The sequence below is a fragment of the Saccopteryx bilineata genome, chromosome 6 (genome assembly GCF_036850765.1).
Source record: "Saccopteryx bilineata isolate mSacBil1 chromosome 6, mSacBil1_pri_phased_curated, whole genome shotgun sequence".
NCBI classification, from domain to species: Eukaryota; Metazoa; Chordata; class Mammalia; order Chiroptera; family Emballonuridae; genus Saccopteryx; species Saccopteryx bilineata.
This window is the reverse complement of record NC_089495.1, coordinates 114,752,237-114,772,056: the sequence shown is the minus strand read 5'-3', so window position 1 is coordinate 114,772,056 and position 19,820 is coordinate 114,752,237. Positions and strand designations below refer to the sequence as shown.

Sequence of the window (19,820 nt, the reverse complement as noted above, 5' to 3'; positions counted from 1 at the left end):
TTCAAGCAGTTATACCAAATCCTTTTTCAACTAGATTTATTTGGGGTTTAAGTTCTGATTCAGCTAACACAAGAGTGTCACATATACTTGGTCTACTTATATATAGAGAATTGATGTCTATATGGTTATATATAGCATGTGGGTGAGGAAAGGGAGACTTGAAGAGACTCCCTGTCCTAAATAAAGAGTAAATGGTAGAGCTGGGGTGCTATTTGGTGTTTTACAAAAGGAGAGTAGTATCATGGAAATGGCCTGACAAGTTAGATGTTCTGTGGTGTTTGGGATCTATGTGTGAGATGACTGGACACAGAGACACAAGTTGGACAGTCAGAATTGTCTAGGCAGAGGTCTGGTCCCTATGGGGTGGAGGCAGTAACACAGAAGGAATGGACGTGGGAGGCATTTTGAAAAAGGAATCAATGGACGCCTTTGTTTTTTTTTCTTTTCTTTTTCTCTTCTTTTGAACACAGAGGTTATGCCTACTTCTCTGCTAGGTACTAAGAAAGTTGGAGCGTACTGGATGGTGTCTATAATTTTTGTACAGATTTCTGTTTCTCTGTCTTCCATCTGTGAGACCTGAGGCAGGCAGAAATAAGGTGAGGCTAAGGCTCCTTCTTTACACCTTCTGATGTGAACCCTTGGCGAGGCTTGATCCCCTCATTATTTAAGCAATACAGTTAGTCATATGGCAGAATAGTTGAAAAATGAAAATTTAAAAGACGTCACTCATAATTCTACTGTCCTAAAAATAGTTATGATTATCTTTTGGGTACGTTTTCTTTTAATCTTTTAAAAAATTATTTTAAAAAGCCATCATTGTAGTATCTGCCACACATCATTTTGTGCCCTACATTTTTTATTTGCAACAATACACTGATTAATAGAATACCATAGGACTAAATTTTCTAAAGTAATCCATACTGAAAAATAAGCCAAGGCCAAGGACAGCCCTTGAGGACCTCAAAGTCAGAGAATGAAATAGAGTAGTTTAAGTTTAGGAAAGACTAACAGTAATTTTTGGTATGTTCTATCCCTCTATGCAGCAAACACATTTTTGGTGCTTAGTAAGTATTCTTTTGTGATTGATTAGTATTGAGTCATCTTGGTGGGGCAACAGGAGAAGGTAAACACGCCCCGCCATCTATGTTGTACTTGGTCTGTTGAAACAGGTCTGTGTCATAAGACACAGTATGATTATGATAGGTGCTCTTGGAGGTTGGCCAGAGGCCACTGCGTACTTTGATAAAAATCTAACTCTGAAGAAATTATAACATGAGAAATCTCAGGACAGTGTCTACATATTTACACGCACACATATATTCTCTAACAGAAAAGAACTCCCCCAGCAATGGGGCTAATGGCCAAACAATACCCTTTTTCATCCCTTCATTCAAAGGAGTACCACGATAAGGAACCTTCAGGGAGGCTACTATAGGTGTTGGTTTGGAAACTTGCTTTGTCTTTAGAAGTAGAATTGTGCCAATTCTGAAAAGGTGATTAGACAAAAGATGGCTTGTTTCACAAAGCCTGGGCACCATTTCATGAGTGAAATGAGGACTTGGTTCATGTGCTGCTGCTGTGTCCCCTGCCTGAGAGACCCAGCTCCCCTCAAGACTGTAACTGCTGAGTTCGGCTTGTCCTCTTCGTTCCTTTCCGTCATTCAGCATAGCCCTTCTTCAGAAGGGTTACCTCCAGGAAATAGCAGTCCCTCAGAGGTGTCTCCCCAAATTAGAGCTTTTGTGCAGAAAAAAAGAGAGTGACGCAAGAGGAACATTGGGGGAGGACGTGTCTTCAAGTTGAGTCTTACAACCCTAGATATCTCTACAACAAGGAGATTCGAAATACTAAGCCCTCATATTGGTCACAGAAGGATAACTAATGGGAAAGTATTTGTGTGTGTTTTTCTTCATGGACAGGTTGTCCTCTCCTGCTTCTCATCAGGTGTTCATCTCTCCATGCTCAGCACCAGTCTTCTGCTGTGCAGAATGAGTCGACTCCTGTTCTGCTACCCGACAAGCACCCTGTGCACTCCTCTGTTGTGATCTCTGCAATGCCATGCTTTGGTTATAACTGTCCTGAACTTTCCCTGTTATAAATCATACTATTACGAAGAGGGACATCTTTGTGCCGTGCCTGCACCTGGCATGAAGTAGATATACTAGAAATATTCGACTAAACAAAGGTGAAAGAAAGAAGCTGGAACATAAATTGGTGGTTTTGTGAAAAGTAAGATGCCAGCAAAAATCATAGTTTCACTTCACCAGAAAGCTTTGGTTAAATAATCATTTCTCCCAGCTCCAAAGGGAACCTCTTCTTTTTGCTCACCCATAAGCCTTGAAATTTGTCTTCCCACTGATACTGAGATCTAAGGACTAGAGAGTTATTTTGCTACCTTCTCAAATTCTCTTCATGTTCTTCTCTCTTTCCAGGATGTGTTCTAATGTCATCGCTCCTCTTTGTACTGCTTCCCATTCTTTAAAGTACAGATTGATGATCTTACATTAGGAATAAGGAGGAAAAACACTCTATCATATTCTTAGTGCACTGAGCTAAATTATATAAGAAAATATATGTGTTTTTTAATACAGGTTGAACCAAAAGTAGGTTTCTAATTAGTTGTATGGAAAATAATACAATGATTAATAAATAATAAAACAAGAATAAACTTTCTGTTTTGCATACTGACACCTTTAAACCTACTTTTACCCTACCCTGTATATAAGAAAAGCAATTATTAACCCTACACCCTTATTCTTCTTCCCTTTGTGGGCCATGGTTATTTCCAAACTTGACTCAATGCTCAACTGCTGCATGACACCAGATGGAAAGCAATTGTATGTAAAAATAGAGACAAGGTCCCAGGGCAACAGGTCGGCTTATCATCCTTATCATCGTAATAATGACATGCCATTTGGGGGCAATCTCAAACATTCACACAACAGATAATGTGCAGAATCAATAAAGGACTTCACAAAGAATTCATCATAGGATTTGAGTCAACATTAAGAAAATATCATATATTCATTGTTGTTCAAGATGGGGAAGGAGGTTATAATTCTAACCTGATGTAAGTGAAAATACATCTTTTTTTTTTAAGGGAGAGGAGGGAGGATAGTGAGACAGATTTCTGCATGTGCCTGACTAGGATCCACCTGGTAATCCTGATCTGAGGTTGATGTTCAAATCAATTGAGCTATATTTAGCAGCTAAGGCTGATATGCTTGGACCAATGGAGCTATCCTCAGTGCTCAAGGCCAATGCTCAAGCCAATTGAGCTGCTGGCTGCAGGAGGGGAAGAGGGAGAGAAGCAGATGGTAGCTTTTCCTGTGTGCTCTGACCACGAATTGAACCTGGTACATCCATACCCCAGACTGATGTTTTATCACTGAGCCAACTGGCCAGGGCCAGGATACATCTTTAAGTGCAGACAAATTACACTTGAGACTGAAAGATGCCTTCTAGTAATCTAAGCATTCTTTTAGGAAGGAAGGAAGGAAGGAAGGAAGGAAGGAAGGAAGGAAGGAAGGAAGGAAGGAAGGAAGGAAGGGAGGGAGGGAGGGAGGGAGGGAGGGAGGGAGGGAGGGAGGGAGGGAGGGAGGGAGGAAGGAAGGAAGGAAGGAAGGAAGGAAAATAGAAAAGAAAATAAAGAAAAGGGAGGGAAGGGAAGAGAAGGGAAGAGAGGAAAGAAGGAAGGAAGGAAGGAAGGCAGGCACAAAATGAGCAATTACATTTATTTTCAATTAGAGAAAAAATATATAGTTTCTAGAACATACCAGACAGTAAATAATAATTAAAACCTCCAGAAAAGTTACTTTAAAAATTATAACAAATATTTGTGAGCACGAAGAAGAAGTGGTTAGTACCCAGAGGCAGCATGGGTCCATGAAAAACAACTGACCCATGAAGAACAACTTTAATTGAAGGCACAGCAGGTATGCTGATAAAATTTGAGACTGACAGAAAGCTAAGGAAGATAACTGATTTCTTTTAATGCCTTTCAGCCTCTCTCTGGAGCAAGTGTTGCTTATCCCTAAGTCTCCTAACTTCACAAGGGACCTTAAACTGCCCTCTGTTTAATGGGAAAAGCATATATTTTTGCCATTAACCAACGAAGTGAATAAAATATGTACATTTTAAGACTCTTTCCAGAGAGAAAAACCTTGATTTATCTGCCCTCCAATCCTTATCCAATGCAAGTTGTATCAGCAACAATAACATTTATGATGGCTGCCTAAAAAAATGTACATTCATTCTGCTGGATGTTCTTAATTTTATCCTTGGAAAAATTTAGATCATGATCTATTCAATTATTTACTCAATCATTTATTCATCCAATCACTATTGATTTTGTTCTCTGTGCTAAGTTTGTGGTAAGCACTGACTATAGAATGTGAATGAAGCAGACACGGTCTAGACATGACAGTCTACTGGGGAACAGGGGCAATACATAAGTCAGTGAGAGAATAAATGTGTAATTACACACTTAGGAAGGTGCTCTAGAGACAACAAATGGGGCGCTGCTTCACTTAAGCAAAGTGAGTGGAGATGGCTGATATTAGTTTAGTGGATACTTGAAAGCTGTGAAGGAGCCTGTGATGGAAAAACTCCATGAAGAGCAGTCAGGCTGAGGAGTAGCCCTTGTAGAAAGAAGACTTCAAGGTAGCCAAGTGGAGGAGGCTGGTGACATGGGAGTGGTGAGAAGAAATAGATTGTGTGAAGGTGTTGTGTGCCAAGTAAGCAGTAGAAAACTTTTGAAATATCTTAAACAGGGAAGGTATAAACATAATTTATAGGTTCAAATCATAGTTTAAAGAGTAATTTACCATGTTTTGAGAGGTCCTCATAGAAATTACTCTTCCTAAACAATGCTTTATTATTATACTCTTATTGTCATTGAAGGGTACAATTAAAAAAAAAGGAGCAAAAAATAAAACATGAACTAAGGTTTATTATCACATCCAATGTCATCGAGGATGCTGATTCCTTGTAAGGAGTTGGACCCAGGGGAATTTTCCCTGGGCATCTCAGTACCTGGCAGTCTGTGTTTATCTTGAGTAACCATTTTGTTTTTATCTTACAGAGATGTGGCATTCTGTGACCAATCTTATTGCCCTTTTGCTCTGTCACCTAGGAATCTGAAGCCGCATTTTCAACCACCTCCCACAAATGTACAGGGTTTTTTGTGTGGTTTGTATTTCTGTGACTTAATTTCAGCTGGAGGTGGAGGGAGTGGGGCAATTATTATTTTCCTACCCTACTTTACATTTTCCCAAACTCACTTAACTATGTCTGCTTTTTTTGTTGTTGGTTTTCTTGTGTGTGTGCATGTGTGTGTTTTTTCTTTATTTATATTTTTTCAAAGTTAGAAGCGGGAGGCAGTCAGACTCCCACATGCACTCGACCAGGATCCACCCAGCATACCCACCAGGTGTCGATGCTTGGCCCCTCTGGAGCAGTGCTCCCCTGCAATCAGAGCCATTCTAGCGCCTGAGGCGGAGCCCATAGAGCCATCCTCAGGACCCGGGCCAACTTTGCTCCAATGGAGCCTTGGCTGCGGGAGGGGAAGAGAGAGGTAGAGAGAAAGGAGAGGAGGAGGGGTGGAGAAGCAGATGGGTGCTTCTCCTGTGTGCCCTGGCCAGAAATCAAACCCGGGACTTCCACACGCCGGCTGACACTGTATCGCTGAGCCAACCGGCCGGGGCATAACTCTGTCTTTTTATACACTTATAATGTAGTTAATTTTGTTAGCTATATCATAGAATAATGCATAATTAAATAGCTGGAGGAGAAAATCAAGAATTGAAAATATCTCAATAATGCCAATAAGTTGAAAGACCTGCTTTTAAGTTGGAAGATCCTTTGTTAAGCACAGGGTAGAGAACACTCATTTAACAGTAGAATGTATGAAGATATTTAAATACCACAAGGCTTAAGCATTGCAGCTGACTATAAAATAGTACGAGGCAATAGAGATGACCTCCCTCACGGCACTTACTGTGGGTATAATGGTGAGCTCCTTTTTGGTCTTCCCTGGCAGACCGGCCCTGGAGGGCAGGACCGTATCAACTCCTTTGTAGCTTCTATAGTGACTGCAGTGCTGTGTAGGCATTTAGTCAATGTTGAATTAATGATTGAGTAAATATAGATTTTAAAAAATTAAACCTCCTATAATCTCAGACTGTGTCAGCAAAAGCACAGTGCCCTGAATACAGGCAAAATGCACACACTGCACCACACACTACTGTGCTTGGCCATGTCTACAGCTCTACATTTAGGGTAGGAACCATATTTGAAAGAGATACTGGCATATTGGAGCAGATCCCAGAGACAGCAATTAACTTGCTGAGTTATATAGTTTGATAAAAAGGAATGTTTAGCCTAAAAAAAATTCTTACAAGGGACATGTTTGTTTTCTACAGACATGTGAAGGGCAGGCTTATAGAAAAAGAAATAGATATGTCCTAATTCCAGTTGTCAGTATTAGAGCAAATGGATGAAAATTATAGAGGAGAACTTTCTTAAACAACTGTGGTCTTCAGTAAAATAATATGCTTCATATATGTGGGCAGAGTATACATTAGGTGAGTGGATTAGAAGATATTTCATGTCTTTTCCAAATTCAAGATGCAAAAATTTTGTGCCCATTATAGATGCAATAAACAAATGGGTTTCAAATTAGCATGTAACAAACTAATCTGATTATACTTGCCATCTAACAGCTATTTACAGGTACTGATATGACTGTTAATATTAAAGGTTTTGCATTAGTCATTAAGATATTTCTGAAGGCAATAGGTTTTGACAGAGTGGAAGAATAGAGAATCACACAGTTCTAGATCTTGGAGGCACTTTAGGAAAGTGAAAGAACTTTGGTTGCCTGGAATGGGTGGGCATAGGCAGTGAACCCAGGACAAGTCAGATCAGATTGCTGGCCATGAGAACTGGAACTGATGGCTGGGCCCACAGGGGATGGCATAAGGGCACAGCCACACTTGCGTGGTCTGCAACATTGACGGAAGTAAGGGGTGAGAGACAAAATAAAGAAAATCTATTACCACCCAGAAGTCCTTGCAGCAGGAATGGACTCAAAATGAGAGACACGGTCCATGGCTGAGGAAGTTGAATCAGAAGAGAATCCACTCTGAAACCTTTTACAGAGGGTCCTGAACTTGGCTGAAAATGTTAGTATGTTTGATTTGCCTGCATTGGTCATTGGGCATGTGATATATGCATATTGGAAAAGCTTATCAGCACAGAGTTGAGCACATATGTGGCAAATCAATTTGGTGGAAATCCTCAAAATAAGGTTCAGAGCCCACAGGAAGGCTATGGCATTAACCCACAACCTTTGCATTCAAGAATTTCAAAAGCAGCCCTCCAAATCAGTTCTGCTTTTTTCCACCTCCCACTTGTATTTCAAACATTTTCCTACTTGGCAGAGCTGCCTTGGATTGCTTGGAACAGGCTGACGAGGAGGCTGGAATGTGTGTGAAGGAGTAGAAGGTGATGCAGACAGGTGACCGCACAGTGAGCCATTCCTGGCTCCATAAAAGCATGCTTAGCACTCTGCCTGTGTACTCAGGGCTCCACTGAGCACTAATCTGGGATCAGCTATCAAAAGACTTGAAAATCTTAAATACCAAATGTTTTGCTTAGAGGTCAAATGTCAGAGTTTTGACTGTATTTGGAGTGATTGTATTGAGAAGAAATGCCACGGAGAGGCCGGAGAAGATGTATGTCGAGCTGGCCTGTGGGGTGAGCAGAAAGCAGAGAACAGACAGCCTACCTTGCAAAAGAAAAGTCATTAAACTAGGAGGTCCTCAAACTGCTCCTTCACAGTGGGATTGGGGGCGGGACTGGGCGGGCCTTCAGTTCTCAGCTGGGGGTTACACCTCAGGAGGCCACTGCTTCTTCCTGATTAATTAAAGGCTCTTGGCTTTGTGTCTCTTGATGGCTAGATTTTAGCCCTCTCATACCTATATTTCTTTTTTTTTTAATAATTTTATTTTTTTAATGGGGCGACATCAATAAATCAAGATACATATATTCAAAGATAACATGTCCAGGTTATCTTGTCATTCAATTATGTTGCATACCCATCACCCAAAGTCAGATTGTCCTCTGTCACCTTCCATCTAGTTTTCTTTGTGCCCCTCCCCTCCCCCTTTCCCTCTCCCTCTCCCCCCTCCCCCCATAACCACCACACTCTTATCAATGTCTCTTAGTCTCACTTTTATGTCCCACCTACGTATGGAATAATGCAGTTCCTGGTTTTTTCTGATTTACTTATTTCACTTCGTATCATGTTATCAAGATCCCACCATTTTGCTGTAAATGATCCGATGTCATCATTTCTTATGGCTGAGTAGTATTCCATAATGTATATGTGCCACATCTTCTTTATCCAGTCATCTATTGATGGGCTTTTTGGTTGTTTCCATGTCTTGGCCACTGTGAACAATGCTGCAATGAACATGGGGCTGCATGTGTCTTTACGCATCAATGTTTCTGAGTTTTTGGGGTATATACCCAGTAGAGGGATTGCTGGGTCATAAGGTAGTTCTATTTTCAGTTTTTTGAGGAACCACCATACTTTCTTCCATAATGGTTGTACTACTTTACATTCCCACCAACAGTGTCATACCTATATTTCTGTTTAGACATTCCAGTATCATATCCACTTATGTAAAATTAAAATGATTTTCAGTGTATTCTGACAAAATTTTCTCCTCTATCCAATTTCCCCAGCACCCTCTGTTCCCCAGTTTCTCCTTTCCTGTCCCTCATGTGTGAGAGTGGGCCGAATTAACATGGAGGTAAAAATGGCTTCACCTCTGGGAATCTTAGTTTCCTCTTCTATAAAATGGAGCACTACAGAGGGTGAGGGTGGGCATTTTGAAAGACATGAAATGTGACTAGCGTAAGGCCTGGCACATAGTAGGTGTTCCATACTGTTAGCCCCTCCCTCCCCTTCTTCTCTCTGTTGCTCTTGTTGCTTCCCAAGAGTCATCCATTCATCCTGTCCTTGAAGTGCGGTTTGCTCTTGATGAGGGAATTAGGAAAGAGGAAAAGTAGGTGGTGACTAACCCCTGGTGCCATCCATTTCCCTCCTGTTTGAAGGAATTGGGAAGGAAAACATCCAGCCTCAGTCTTGGAAAGTGCATTTGGGACTCAGTACCCTTGCCCGCTATCTAATTTCTTTGGACCTGACTTCCGCTCCAGTGAGAGGAAGCATTCTCTCAGAGAGGTGCATGGAGGACATTATTAACGCAGGGAAGCTTATCAGCAGTTTGTTTGCTTGCATTAATGGCAAACAACAGAACTTCCCACCCAGAGGTAATTCTATCACAAGAATCAAATGATGAAAAAAAGAAGTCATTAAAAGGGTTCAGGTTCCATAAAAATATAATGCTAATGAGAAAGTAATATTATTTATCTGCTTTATATGTGGCACTGTATTTCAGTCATGCAAAATGACAAAAACACAATGAGCAGTTGCATAGATTTATAGCTAGTACTTGAAACATAAAATTGAACTTGAATGTGCCATAGGGAAGACGAAGATGTTGATACATAATCCTGTTTGGGTCCCCCTGTTAAAATTCAGGCTAATTTTTAGAAAAAATAGGCTTTATTCTGAATTGTCTTTTAATCAGAAAGCAATAATTCCTTTCTAAAAATTTATATTCAATTCTTATTCTTCATTGTCAATATTCTATGCAATACTATGTTTCAATTGTAATGTCTGTTTACATTTATCAAAGATTACATATTTATGATCTTGAAGTTTTCAAACAAAACACCTCAGGACTTTCATCGTATTTATGTATTCATTATTATGCAAAAAGTAAGCATTCTGACTTTTAAACAAATGATGCACTGCTGTGCTTCTTAGGAAGAATAAACGTATTTATTTTTAAAATGCAACCAAGTTGGCCCTGGCCAGTGGCTCAGTGGATAGAGAGTCAGCCCAGCATATGGACATCCTGGGTTCGATTCCAGGTCAGGACACACAGGAGAAGCAACCATCTGCTTTTTTCTTCTTCCTCTCTCTATTCCCTCCCTCTTCCCCTCCTGCAGCCAGTGGCTCAGTTGATTCAAGTGCTGGCTCAGGTGCTAAGGATAGCTTCGCTGGTCCAAGTACATAAGCCTCAGCTGCTAAACATAGGTTGGTACTTACACATCGTCCCCAGATAGGGTTGCCATATGGATCCCAGCTAGGGAGCATGCAGGAGTCTGCCTCACTATCTCCCCTCCTCTCACCTAAAATAAATAAATAAATAAATAAATAAATAAATAAATAAATAAATAATAAAGTGCAACCACGTCAATAATAACCCAGAAGGTCAGCATTGGGAATAGCCAATTTTTCTTTCTGTCATTCAGAGCTATAAAACTACACCTCACTTCCTGCCTTTTCTTTCCCTTTGCTTGACTTCCCAGAACACAGCCAAAGTCTCCAAGTTTCATGCTCCGTTTTTCTTTCTCTCTGCACTCTTCTTTCATTCTTTCCCAGTGAAAAAGTAGTAACTACAAGGTGTCTGGCTTGAATACTGGCATATGGCAGGAATGTCCCTAACCCTGGACTATCAAACAAAAGCAAGTGTACAACGCGGCTGATGGCATCTCGATCAGATGGTAAACAGGGCTGAATCTGAGCTTGGTAAACAGGGCTGAATCTGAGCTTGGCAAACATCTTGCAGGCACCTAATATTGCAATGTATTGCTAAACCTGTCTACCTTCAATGCCCATGCATCTGGCACACCCGAGTCACTGTGTCTTCGATCCCTTTGACCTTCCACAAAGGATGCCCTGGAACAGAAAAACTCTGATCAAATCCTAAATGAGAATGGAAAGGGACAGCAGGATCCAGTGAGATCTTCTTTTCTTTTTCTACTATGATGCTGACTTGAAGACCTAAATTTGCCTACTCTTGCCTAGTTATGGAAAGAGGTTCACGATTGCCATAAGAGAGAGTAGGTTCTGTTGTACCTTAGAGAACTTCATTAGCCTGTCTACCACGTAATGGGATAGTTACCAGAGAGAAATTGCTTCTCAGAATTGGGCCAGCAAAAACTCGCTCAGGAAAAGGTGTTTGAGCTGACAACCTAAAGAGAACCACAGTGATAAGAATGGAGCTCTTTAAGTCCTTAATGCTAAACTGTTAATTGAGGAGTTTTTTTCATTATGAGGACTATAAATCTTAGGCCAGCTACATTTCAGTTTGAGTCAGCCAAATGTAAGAATGATTTGGCCATATGCGTCTTTTTCAAAGAACTTGATTCATTCAGCCCCAGGCTTGGAATTCAATAACGTGTTTTCTATGGACTTTTTTTTTTCTTTTCACATCAAACAATATTAAACAGGAAAAATTGGAGAAAAAATTCTAACTACTCCCATATGTATCCTCACATATGGCCAAATTGAATGACTTGCACTTTCCTTAAACACAAACTGATTCCTGATCTTCTGTATGTGGGCACAGGCCCTCTTGCAAACCCCTCCTCCATCTCTGCATGTCAGAATTCCACCATTTTTTATAAAGCCCACCCAAATGTCTCTTCCTCTGTGTGGTCTGCTGTCATCACCACAGTCGAAAATAATATCACTCTCTTAACATTGCGTTCCTGTCTTTTTTGAGACACTTTTCACATAAAGCTTAACTTCTGTTATTGTACCTGTGCAGCTGGGCCAGACAAGTACCTTTGCATGAATCTGCATCTTTGCAATGATTTCTGGCAGAGTCTTAAATGTAGCATATTTCATGAGCATTTTTCTTCTTGGTGATTAAAATTTGGGAAAGTAGAAAAATGAAAGAATAGATATTTAACAAGACATGCTTATGCCCTTTGCCTATCCTACTCTAACCTGTAAGAGCACTCAGCTCCCTATTGCAGAGGTCCGCGGTAGGCAGTTTATTTACTCGGGCGTTCAAGCACAAAAAGTTTAATTTCACTTGGGAAAGCCGTATTGGCTTCATTTCTTTGTAACGAAGGGTGATGATTTATACTTAGGCTTATCCTTAGTAGTTTTTCACTTGGGGGTGGCTTATCACATCCATCTTTTACGCTGCAGCTGCCTGGGAGCAAAGAATGTGCTTTCTGAGACTTTTAACAGCCTGAAAGATTTCCTACGCCTAAGGGTGATTTTTTTTCTTCTCCTACCGTTTCTCTTTCAACTTTTTCAGCGAGTGCTCTTTCTCGGTGCTTAGTCAGCTCAAAGGCATGGTAAGGAGTCGCCTTTGCTTTCAGCCGGGCGCGGGGTGGGGGATCCTAGCCACCGGCCCCGCTGCTCCTCGGTTGGGGCTGGGGGCTGACTGTGTCAAGTTCCCATTGCGCCTTGCTTCCTCTGATTGGTTCCCCGAGGTCACGTGAGCACCGGGGGTTGGAATTCTGAGCTGCGGTTTTTGGCACTCCTTTTTCTTTTTTAAAAAATCGCTTGGGTCCGTGGAGCTCCGCCGGGCTCTGGTGCCTTTGCTCTTTGGGGCTGGCGGCGGGCGGGAAGGACCACAGGGCAGACTGAGGTAGCCAAAGAAGCATCTCTCGGGATGTTGGGTCAGGGACCCAGGACCCCAGCTTCAGGCTGCTACTATCTAAATGCCATGACACCTGAGGGCCAAGAGATGTACCTGAGATTTGATCAGACGGCGAGACGCTCTCCTTACAGGATGAGCCGGATCCTAGCGCGCCATCAGCTAGTGACTAAAATCCAACAAGGTGAGTTGCCGGCGGTGGGAGGCTGTTGCTAATCGTTCTTATTTTCTGGTGGGCCTATTTCATGCCGACCCAGTTTGGTAAATTAATTGTTTTCGCTTTGCAACGTGCGGATTTCTCTGCCACGTTGCACATAAACTTTTAGAAATTACTTGAGTCTCTGCAGTGTTAAGCAAACAGTGACAGTTCATTGAAGTGTACAGAAAAAACTTCACGGCAGGACCGTGAGGCATACAGTTCCAAAACTTAACTTGCTTGTGTGTTTTAGAAACTCTCCTGCAGGTTCCTCACACTCTGTCACATTTGAAACTTGGATACATGTTTGTTTAATTAGTAGGGGCGGAGGGGAAGGGGAACGGCTCCCTTCTACCCTGCTCAGGTTCTTAGGAACACTCTGAGTGACAGGAAAAAGTTAGAATTGCAGTCTTAAGGGCAGGATGCTGACAACCAGAATCTTGTTCTCTGCCTTTTAGTATGTTTATGTCACCAGTTGCCACTGATTTGTTGATACTGTTTTTTGCTTGGAAAGAATAAATGTGTCCGCTAACCTTAAAACAAGTCTTACGACCTGTGCATAGGAGCACCAGCTTCCTGCGGGAAGATATTGATTACCAAAGCTGCTGGATGTTTCTTTTTATTCTCAGGAAAAAATAAAATAAAATCAACAGCCTGAACATCACTAAAACTCATCATCCTCCAAAGATAGTTGAAAACATGCTTCTAATCTTAGAAATTAGACAGATGACCATTCCTAAGAAGTCCATAACTGGTGCCCATTTAAAAGACACACCCACATACCTATATATATACACACACAGTAAGTTTGTTACCACCCTCATCCTGGTCTAAAACAAACAAACAACAGAGAAAAGCAAGTAAATTATTTTCTAGTGTCATTATACAAAGAAATTCCACTTAAAAATTAGTTAAGAGTATATTGAATTTTAGAGGGGAAGTAGGGGTTTGTAATCGTGAAAATCTTATTGTAATGTTTCCAAAAGGAACAATATGAATTCTAGTGAGCAGCATTTGATGAGATTGTTTCCTTGGAAATTCGGATTTGTTTGTAAAGGTTCAGGAACTGGTTATGTGTGAAGGATACTGGTCCTACATACCGGTCTGATTTCAGGAAGGATATTATGTCATTCCATAAACTCTGTGTGCAGGTCTTGATTGAATAGAAACAATTATTATTTCCCTGTAGCTTGATTTAAAAATACCTTAGGCTTAGAATAAAAACCAGCTCCATTTTTTTAGAGATTTCTGACAATGGTGTTTTACCGGATGCCATCATCATTATGGACATAGGGGCTTGATAAATGTTTAATAACGATTGATAGTCCATGTTCTATAAATATTCCTCAGCATGCATATGAAGTGTATTGTGTTAGAAACATAGCATAGAAATGGTTTGAAATTGTTTTGCCAGTTTCTTTAAATATATTTCCAATAATTAATTCCACTAAAAGTTATCTATGTTCTTTTTAGAATGAAGATTTTTTTTTTGTTGAGGACTTAAAAAGTTGTGAACATACGCATGGTCACCAAAAGTGCGCTCCACATGTGTATTTCCTGGTTGCCAAATTAGAAAATTTGAGCATACTCACCTTTTTATATCAGGCAACGGAATATTTGAAGCTGATGAATTCTTAAAAATTAAAAGTGCAAAGTAAGCTCATAAGAAAGCATAAAAGAATTCCAGTGATTAAAATCTCATTATTTGTATTATTTTGTATTTTTAATATCATACAGTTGTATAATATAACACCGAGAAAGCAGAAGCCAAACAATCCTATTGGGTTTACTGTAGTAGTAGAGAGTACTGATTGAGAATTTATAATACATCAAGCACTGCTCTGAGAACTTTATATATATTTCAGTTTATTTTATCTGGAAAGATTCCTTGTAGGTAAGTACTACTATTACTATACTCATTGTAAAGCTGAGAAAGCAGAGGCATATAGAATTCAAGGAATTTCTCCGAGGTTACATAGGAGAAGCTGGTATTTGAGTATAACTCTAGAGCATGTGCTCTATAATGCACTAAACTGTTTTTTCAGTTTTTATAATGGGTGTTAAAGTATTAAATTGATGGTTGGTTTTTGGATGATAGGATATACCAAAGACTTTTCAGTTTTGGGTTTTTTTTTCACTCAGAATTGGTCACTCACTATGAAATTTCTATTCAGATTTTATTTCTCTAGTGGGAACGAAATGCTGCATGTTTCACCTTACTTGAACTGTTAGTACCCAGTAGGGCATGATGTCAAGTCATTTTACTAATAACCTATAATCATTCAATTAAAGCTTATTAAGTGCATATTAAATTAATAACACCATTTTTTTGGTGTAGTTCACACATTGATATCTTGAAATGACAGTCACGTCAGTAAAATCATTTGCATTTATTTGCTATAGATCTTTCAAGGAAGATTTAGCAGTCTATTAATATAATTTGGGGCATTGTTACTTATAATCTCTCATGTCTACTGGGAGCAATGCAGACAAGAGTTAAGTTGCTCCCCACTGACCTCATTACAGTGAGATAATCATTGAATGGCATGGACATGATTCAACAGCAGATACACTCATAGGAAGGAAAAAACAAGGAGGAAAAATAAAGGAATCTTTGATGATGCATGGGATCAGAATTAGTTGCCCAAACCCAGGATGAATCTAAACTTGCTCACATTAGGATATGCTCCAAAAAATCTACAGGCATCATTTCTCTAGACTTCTCTTTAGTTCTGGAGTTTTAAGTCCAGTTAAAAAGAGTAGAGATGTTTAAAAGAGTGTTGTTTTTAGAATGAAAGTTTATCATAAATCATACTACCCGTAAGCCCTGCCCTACAGTCTTGCTGAATCAATGGGGAACTTGTTGTAGGGAGAGGGAAAGGAAATAATAATGGTCCTTATTTTCCTCACTGGCAGGCACTTGGGAATGAATGAGAGGGAGGGCGCTGAGGAGGTGGAGGATGAGCATGTTAGGCTGCGGGAAAGGAGAATAAGGATATGATGCCATTGATGGCTATGATTTATTGGCTATCTGAGCACCAGGTGGTATAAAGATGCATCCACATGCTATTTGTTACATCCAAATCTGAGCAGATCTTTAAATGTGATTATGTGTTTTATAAAAGAATTATTCAGGCTACCGAAACTTAAAAAAAAATAATTTAAATGCATCAAACAGCACGGTATGGACCAGATGGCAGAAGGTCCACTGAAGCAAGAAGGAAAGAGGTAGGGATGCAGTCTCTACTTAGACACTCCCTCATTCTTTCACAGTGGCAAGTCTCGGAACTTCAGTGGCCCTTTGTTTTTTGGTGAGAAAATGAAATGGTTGGATTATGATTGCTCAGATTTTATTCTGGTTCTCAAGTCATCTGTAGTTGAGTCTGTAATTCTTTGAACACGTATGTGCAAAGCAGGGAGACTTTCACCTAAAGTCATAGAAGCTGGGAGAACAAGGGCAGTGTTCTAACGAGGAATACATCAATGGTTTATCATTTCTCTAAACTGTCAAGGAAATGCTGAAGTGGAGATCAGATTTTACTTCTACCTCTGCCGCTAATTAATTGTACCATCTGGGGCAGGTCACAACTTCTCCAGGCAATCTTCTTCCCCTCTTCCATAAAATAAAGGGTTTGGATTAAATACATGTGAAGTCATCACTAAAATTATAGGATCCTGTGATACTGAATACCTAATTTTAATACCTAAAATTAAGGTATTATTTTCAGAGAAAAACAGTTTTTATTTATGTTTTGTTTATTATGTCCTTCAACATCTACCTTGACATTCTTTGATACCTGTTTAATACTCTCATTATCTATTTAATAAGAGTGTTAGGATGTCCAGTCTTGTGGACTATTTAAATGTTGATATAACCTATAACTGTAAAGAAACTCGTAGGAACCTTTGCTTCTCAGGATTGTCAGATGGAGTCATTGTGAAGCCTGGACTATTGTGAGGCTGTGGGGATCAGAGAATGTTTGTGTATGTTTACCCCGTCCTCACAAAAAGACCTCTTTTGATAGAAATGCAGAATGTAGAAAATTTCACTACTGAGACCATTAGTAAAAGTTAGAATTGCATTTTCATAGACTTTTTATCTGAGACTGTTTTTAGATGATAGCTCCCGTGTTGAAGTTAACTAGAGTGGAATAAACTGCCCTTTTGATGTTCCCAGGAAACCGAACTGGGCACTAGTGGTGTATCCTCTCTCATTACTCCATTAGGCCACGTGGCATCTTGGGAATTTGCCCAACCTAAGTGGTGGCATTGCTCATCCCTGCTGAATGAGCCCCCCACCAACAGGGCAGTGTCAGCTGAAATTAAACAATCATTTGTTCCTTGGAAACTGACCTTTCTCTATGCCCAGGACTTTCTTACCCCACTACTTTCAGACATGGAAGGTGACTCTGCTGGCAGAATGAATGATGGAACACAGAAAACGGGGATACTGAGTTCGTCATGTATTGCTCAAGTTCTTGGGGGGGGGAAGTGGCAACTGTCAGAAATTCACATTTTGTGAATCACAGCCTCTTTCTGTTCAGTGCTGGTGACTGAGGGTCTGGACGTAAAAGACAGTTTAACCAACGTTATAGGAAAATCTACTAAGTGACCTAAGTTAAAAAAAAAAAGCTGGAAACATTTTTAAAAATTATCAGATGGTAAAAATGTGAGCAGTCAAGAAATAAGTACTAAGAGGGAATCAGCAAAGAGCAGTGTGCTTGTATACACATAAAAGGTGGGGATTTTGCTGTAACCCACTGCTTTTATTAGCTCTGATTTTATCAATACACATCCCAGATGCAGGCAGTTGCCAGACTTGGATTTTGGAACATCGGTTTAAATGAATAGAAGTTCATTTTCTTTTCTCATGTCTTCCCCCCACCTCCACCAACTTATAGTCAGAGCTTTAATTCTTAGTAAATTATGGACACTGGTCAATTCTCAAAGGAAAGTTTCCTCACGTTCCTTAGCAACTTAGTCATGGACAGATTTAAAAGCACAGTTAGAAAAAAGAAATCACCAGGGGGGATATGAATAATATCAAGTCAGTTGATGACCTGAGCAAATTTAGAAAGAGAGAGAATGGCTGTGGGTTTTGGTAAGCCTCTGATATAAAAGGACAGGGATAATTGGGGTTTAAATGAAGGTGGGTCATTAATGGGGATGCTGTTTGTCTTTGCATTTTATTAGCTATGAGCACATGGTGTGAGCCTAGGGGAGAAGGTACAAGAGGAAGATAGGAGAACATAACCATAAGTTGCACAGCAGATATTTGAATGAAATAGAGATCATGTAAAAAAATAATATTCTGTCTCCTTAGGGGTGATCTGAATTTGATTTTGTTGTGGGTGAAGACATTGTATATTAATTTACATTTTATCTCAATACCTAAAGGATTTGAGGTAGTTTATAGAAGAATATATATATATATATACAATCCAGGTAAGAAAGGTAAATCTGATGAAAAGGCAAATGTAGGTCCATTAATAATATATAACTAGAAAGAGATAGTACACAAATATATAAAACATAAGGCCTGAATAATTATTAAAAGTGGGCTGCACACTTAGCTTGAGTGTCCCTAATCCAAGCTAAGAGAAAGGCATGGTCAGGGAAAGAGTTGCTGTGTCCCTAAGGTCAAACATACCAGCATAGACTTCCCCGGGACGTGGTATATGGGAGCATTTTCTCCCCAACACGTCATACAGGACTAGGTGTATGGGCAGAATTAATCATTGTAACAGAATACAACCAGTCTTCAGATGGCACTGCTCTCCAGCAGAAAGAAGTTACTGCTTTTTAGCCCTGCATCTCTGTAACCTTTGCTAAAGCTGGAGTCCTAGGTGCATTCTGAAGGGATTTGCCATGATAGCAGCTCATTCAGTGTAGTCCAGTACTGCTAGGATATGGAGTGTCAGCCCCATGGGAAAGAAACCGGAATGGCTTCAGGTGTCTCAAATTCCCACTGGCTCTCAGCGATGTGGGGTATGCCTGCCCTGAGCACAGGCATTTATAGGTGGCTCAGAGTCAATTTCTGACTTCATGGTCTAAACATATCCTTGGTACAGAGAGACTCTCAGTATAGACAAAGTAAAGTGAACTGATAATCATCATTTTAATTAGCAAATTTTGTTTGGTTTCATTGTAAAAGCAACTTAATAAATGTCCAGGAAGGTAGCAAGTACAATAGTAAGGTATTTTTCTTCCTTCTGGCAAAGATAATGCATTATCAATGATGCTTTTTGAGAGAAATTCACAAGATCTCAAAAAGCTATGACAGCATGCATGAAGCATTAGGCATACTGTCTAGTGCAAATCCTTGTGAAGTCACACAGGACCATGGCGATCACTATAGAATGGTGCCATCTAGGGCAGGGTAGATACATGCATTACCATAAATAACGTATATATTATTGATGAAAAGACGTGACTTCTCTTCTTTTGAGAAAATTTGGATCTAAAGAAATTTAAATGAGTTGTTAGAAAATAACAGTTACAAAACACATTAATACTGTTGGGAAAGGAAATTGATAGAAATGAATTCAAAATGTCTGGCCAGACTGTCAAATGATTTTCCTCACAAGGCATAGGAATCCCGACAATTTGAAAGGTCTGACAGAGTCAGAGCTGACTAAAATACCAATGAGTTGCATGGTCGTGCCTGCAACACTGATAAAACACAGGATGAAGTGGCGTAGAGTAGGGAGAATGGAGATTGTAAAGGAATTTAGCATGCACCAGATAATTCTGAGCTAAAGAAAGCGTTCTGTTCCTGCATGCTAACTCCTTCCTCTTCCTGGCTGATTTTGAAAATCACACATATGGATGACAAGAACCTTGGATTAGTGTTCAGTTTCTGAAAGTGAACAGTAGCCTAACATATATTTGTAGTCATCACATCACATAAAGGACAAAAGTATGATAGTCATAAAACCATATTTTCCTCTGAATGTTTTCTACCCCAGAATCATTGATAATATTTCAAATGACTATAAGAAACAAAAATAGGCCCTGGCCAGTTGGCTCAACGGTAGAGCGTCGGCCTGGCGTGCGGGGACCCGGGTTAGATTCCCGGCCAGGGCACATAG

At 40.0% G+C, this 19,820-nt stretch overlaps 1 protein-coding gene across 5 annotated transcripts in view; it reads left to right on the top strand.

Moving 5' to 3' along the window:
* The window catches only part of STARD13 (StAR related lipid transfer domain containing 13), a 231,886-nt gene that overhangs the window by 38,286 nt on the left and 173,780 nt on the right, over positions 1-19,820 (top strand). The window contains exon 1 of one of the 5 annotated variants that reach the window (XM_066234086.1): positions 12,445-12,717. The exons of 3 other annotated variants lie outside the window; for them this stretch is intronic. In XM_066234086.1, coding sequence (XP_066090183.1) covers positions 12,549-12,717 — 169 coding nt within the window. In that variant the 5' untranslated portion in view covers positions 12,445-12,548. Of the gene's footprint in view, positions 1-12,444; positions 12,718-19,820 lie in introns of those variants that run through there. One more of the 5 variants, XM_066234090.1, reaches the window with a different exon arrangement.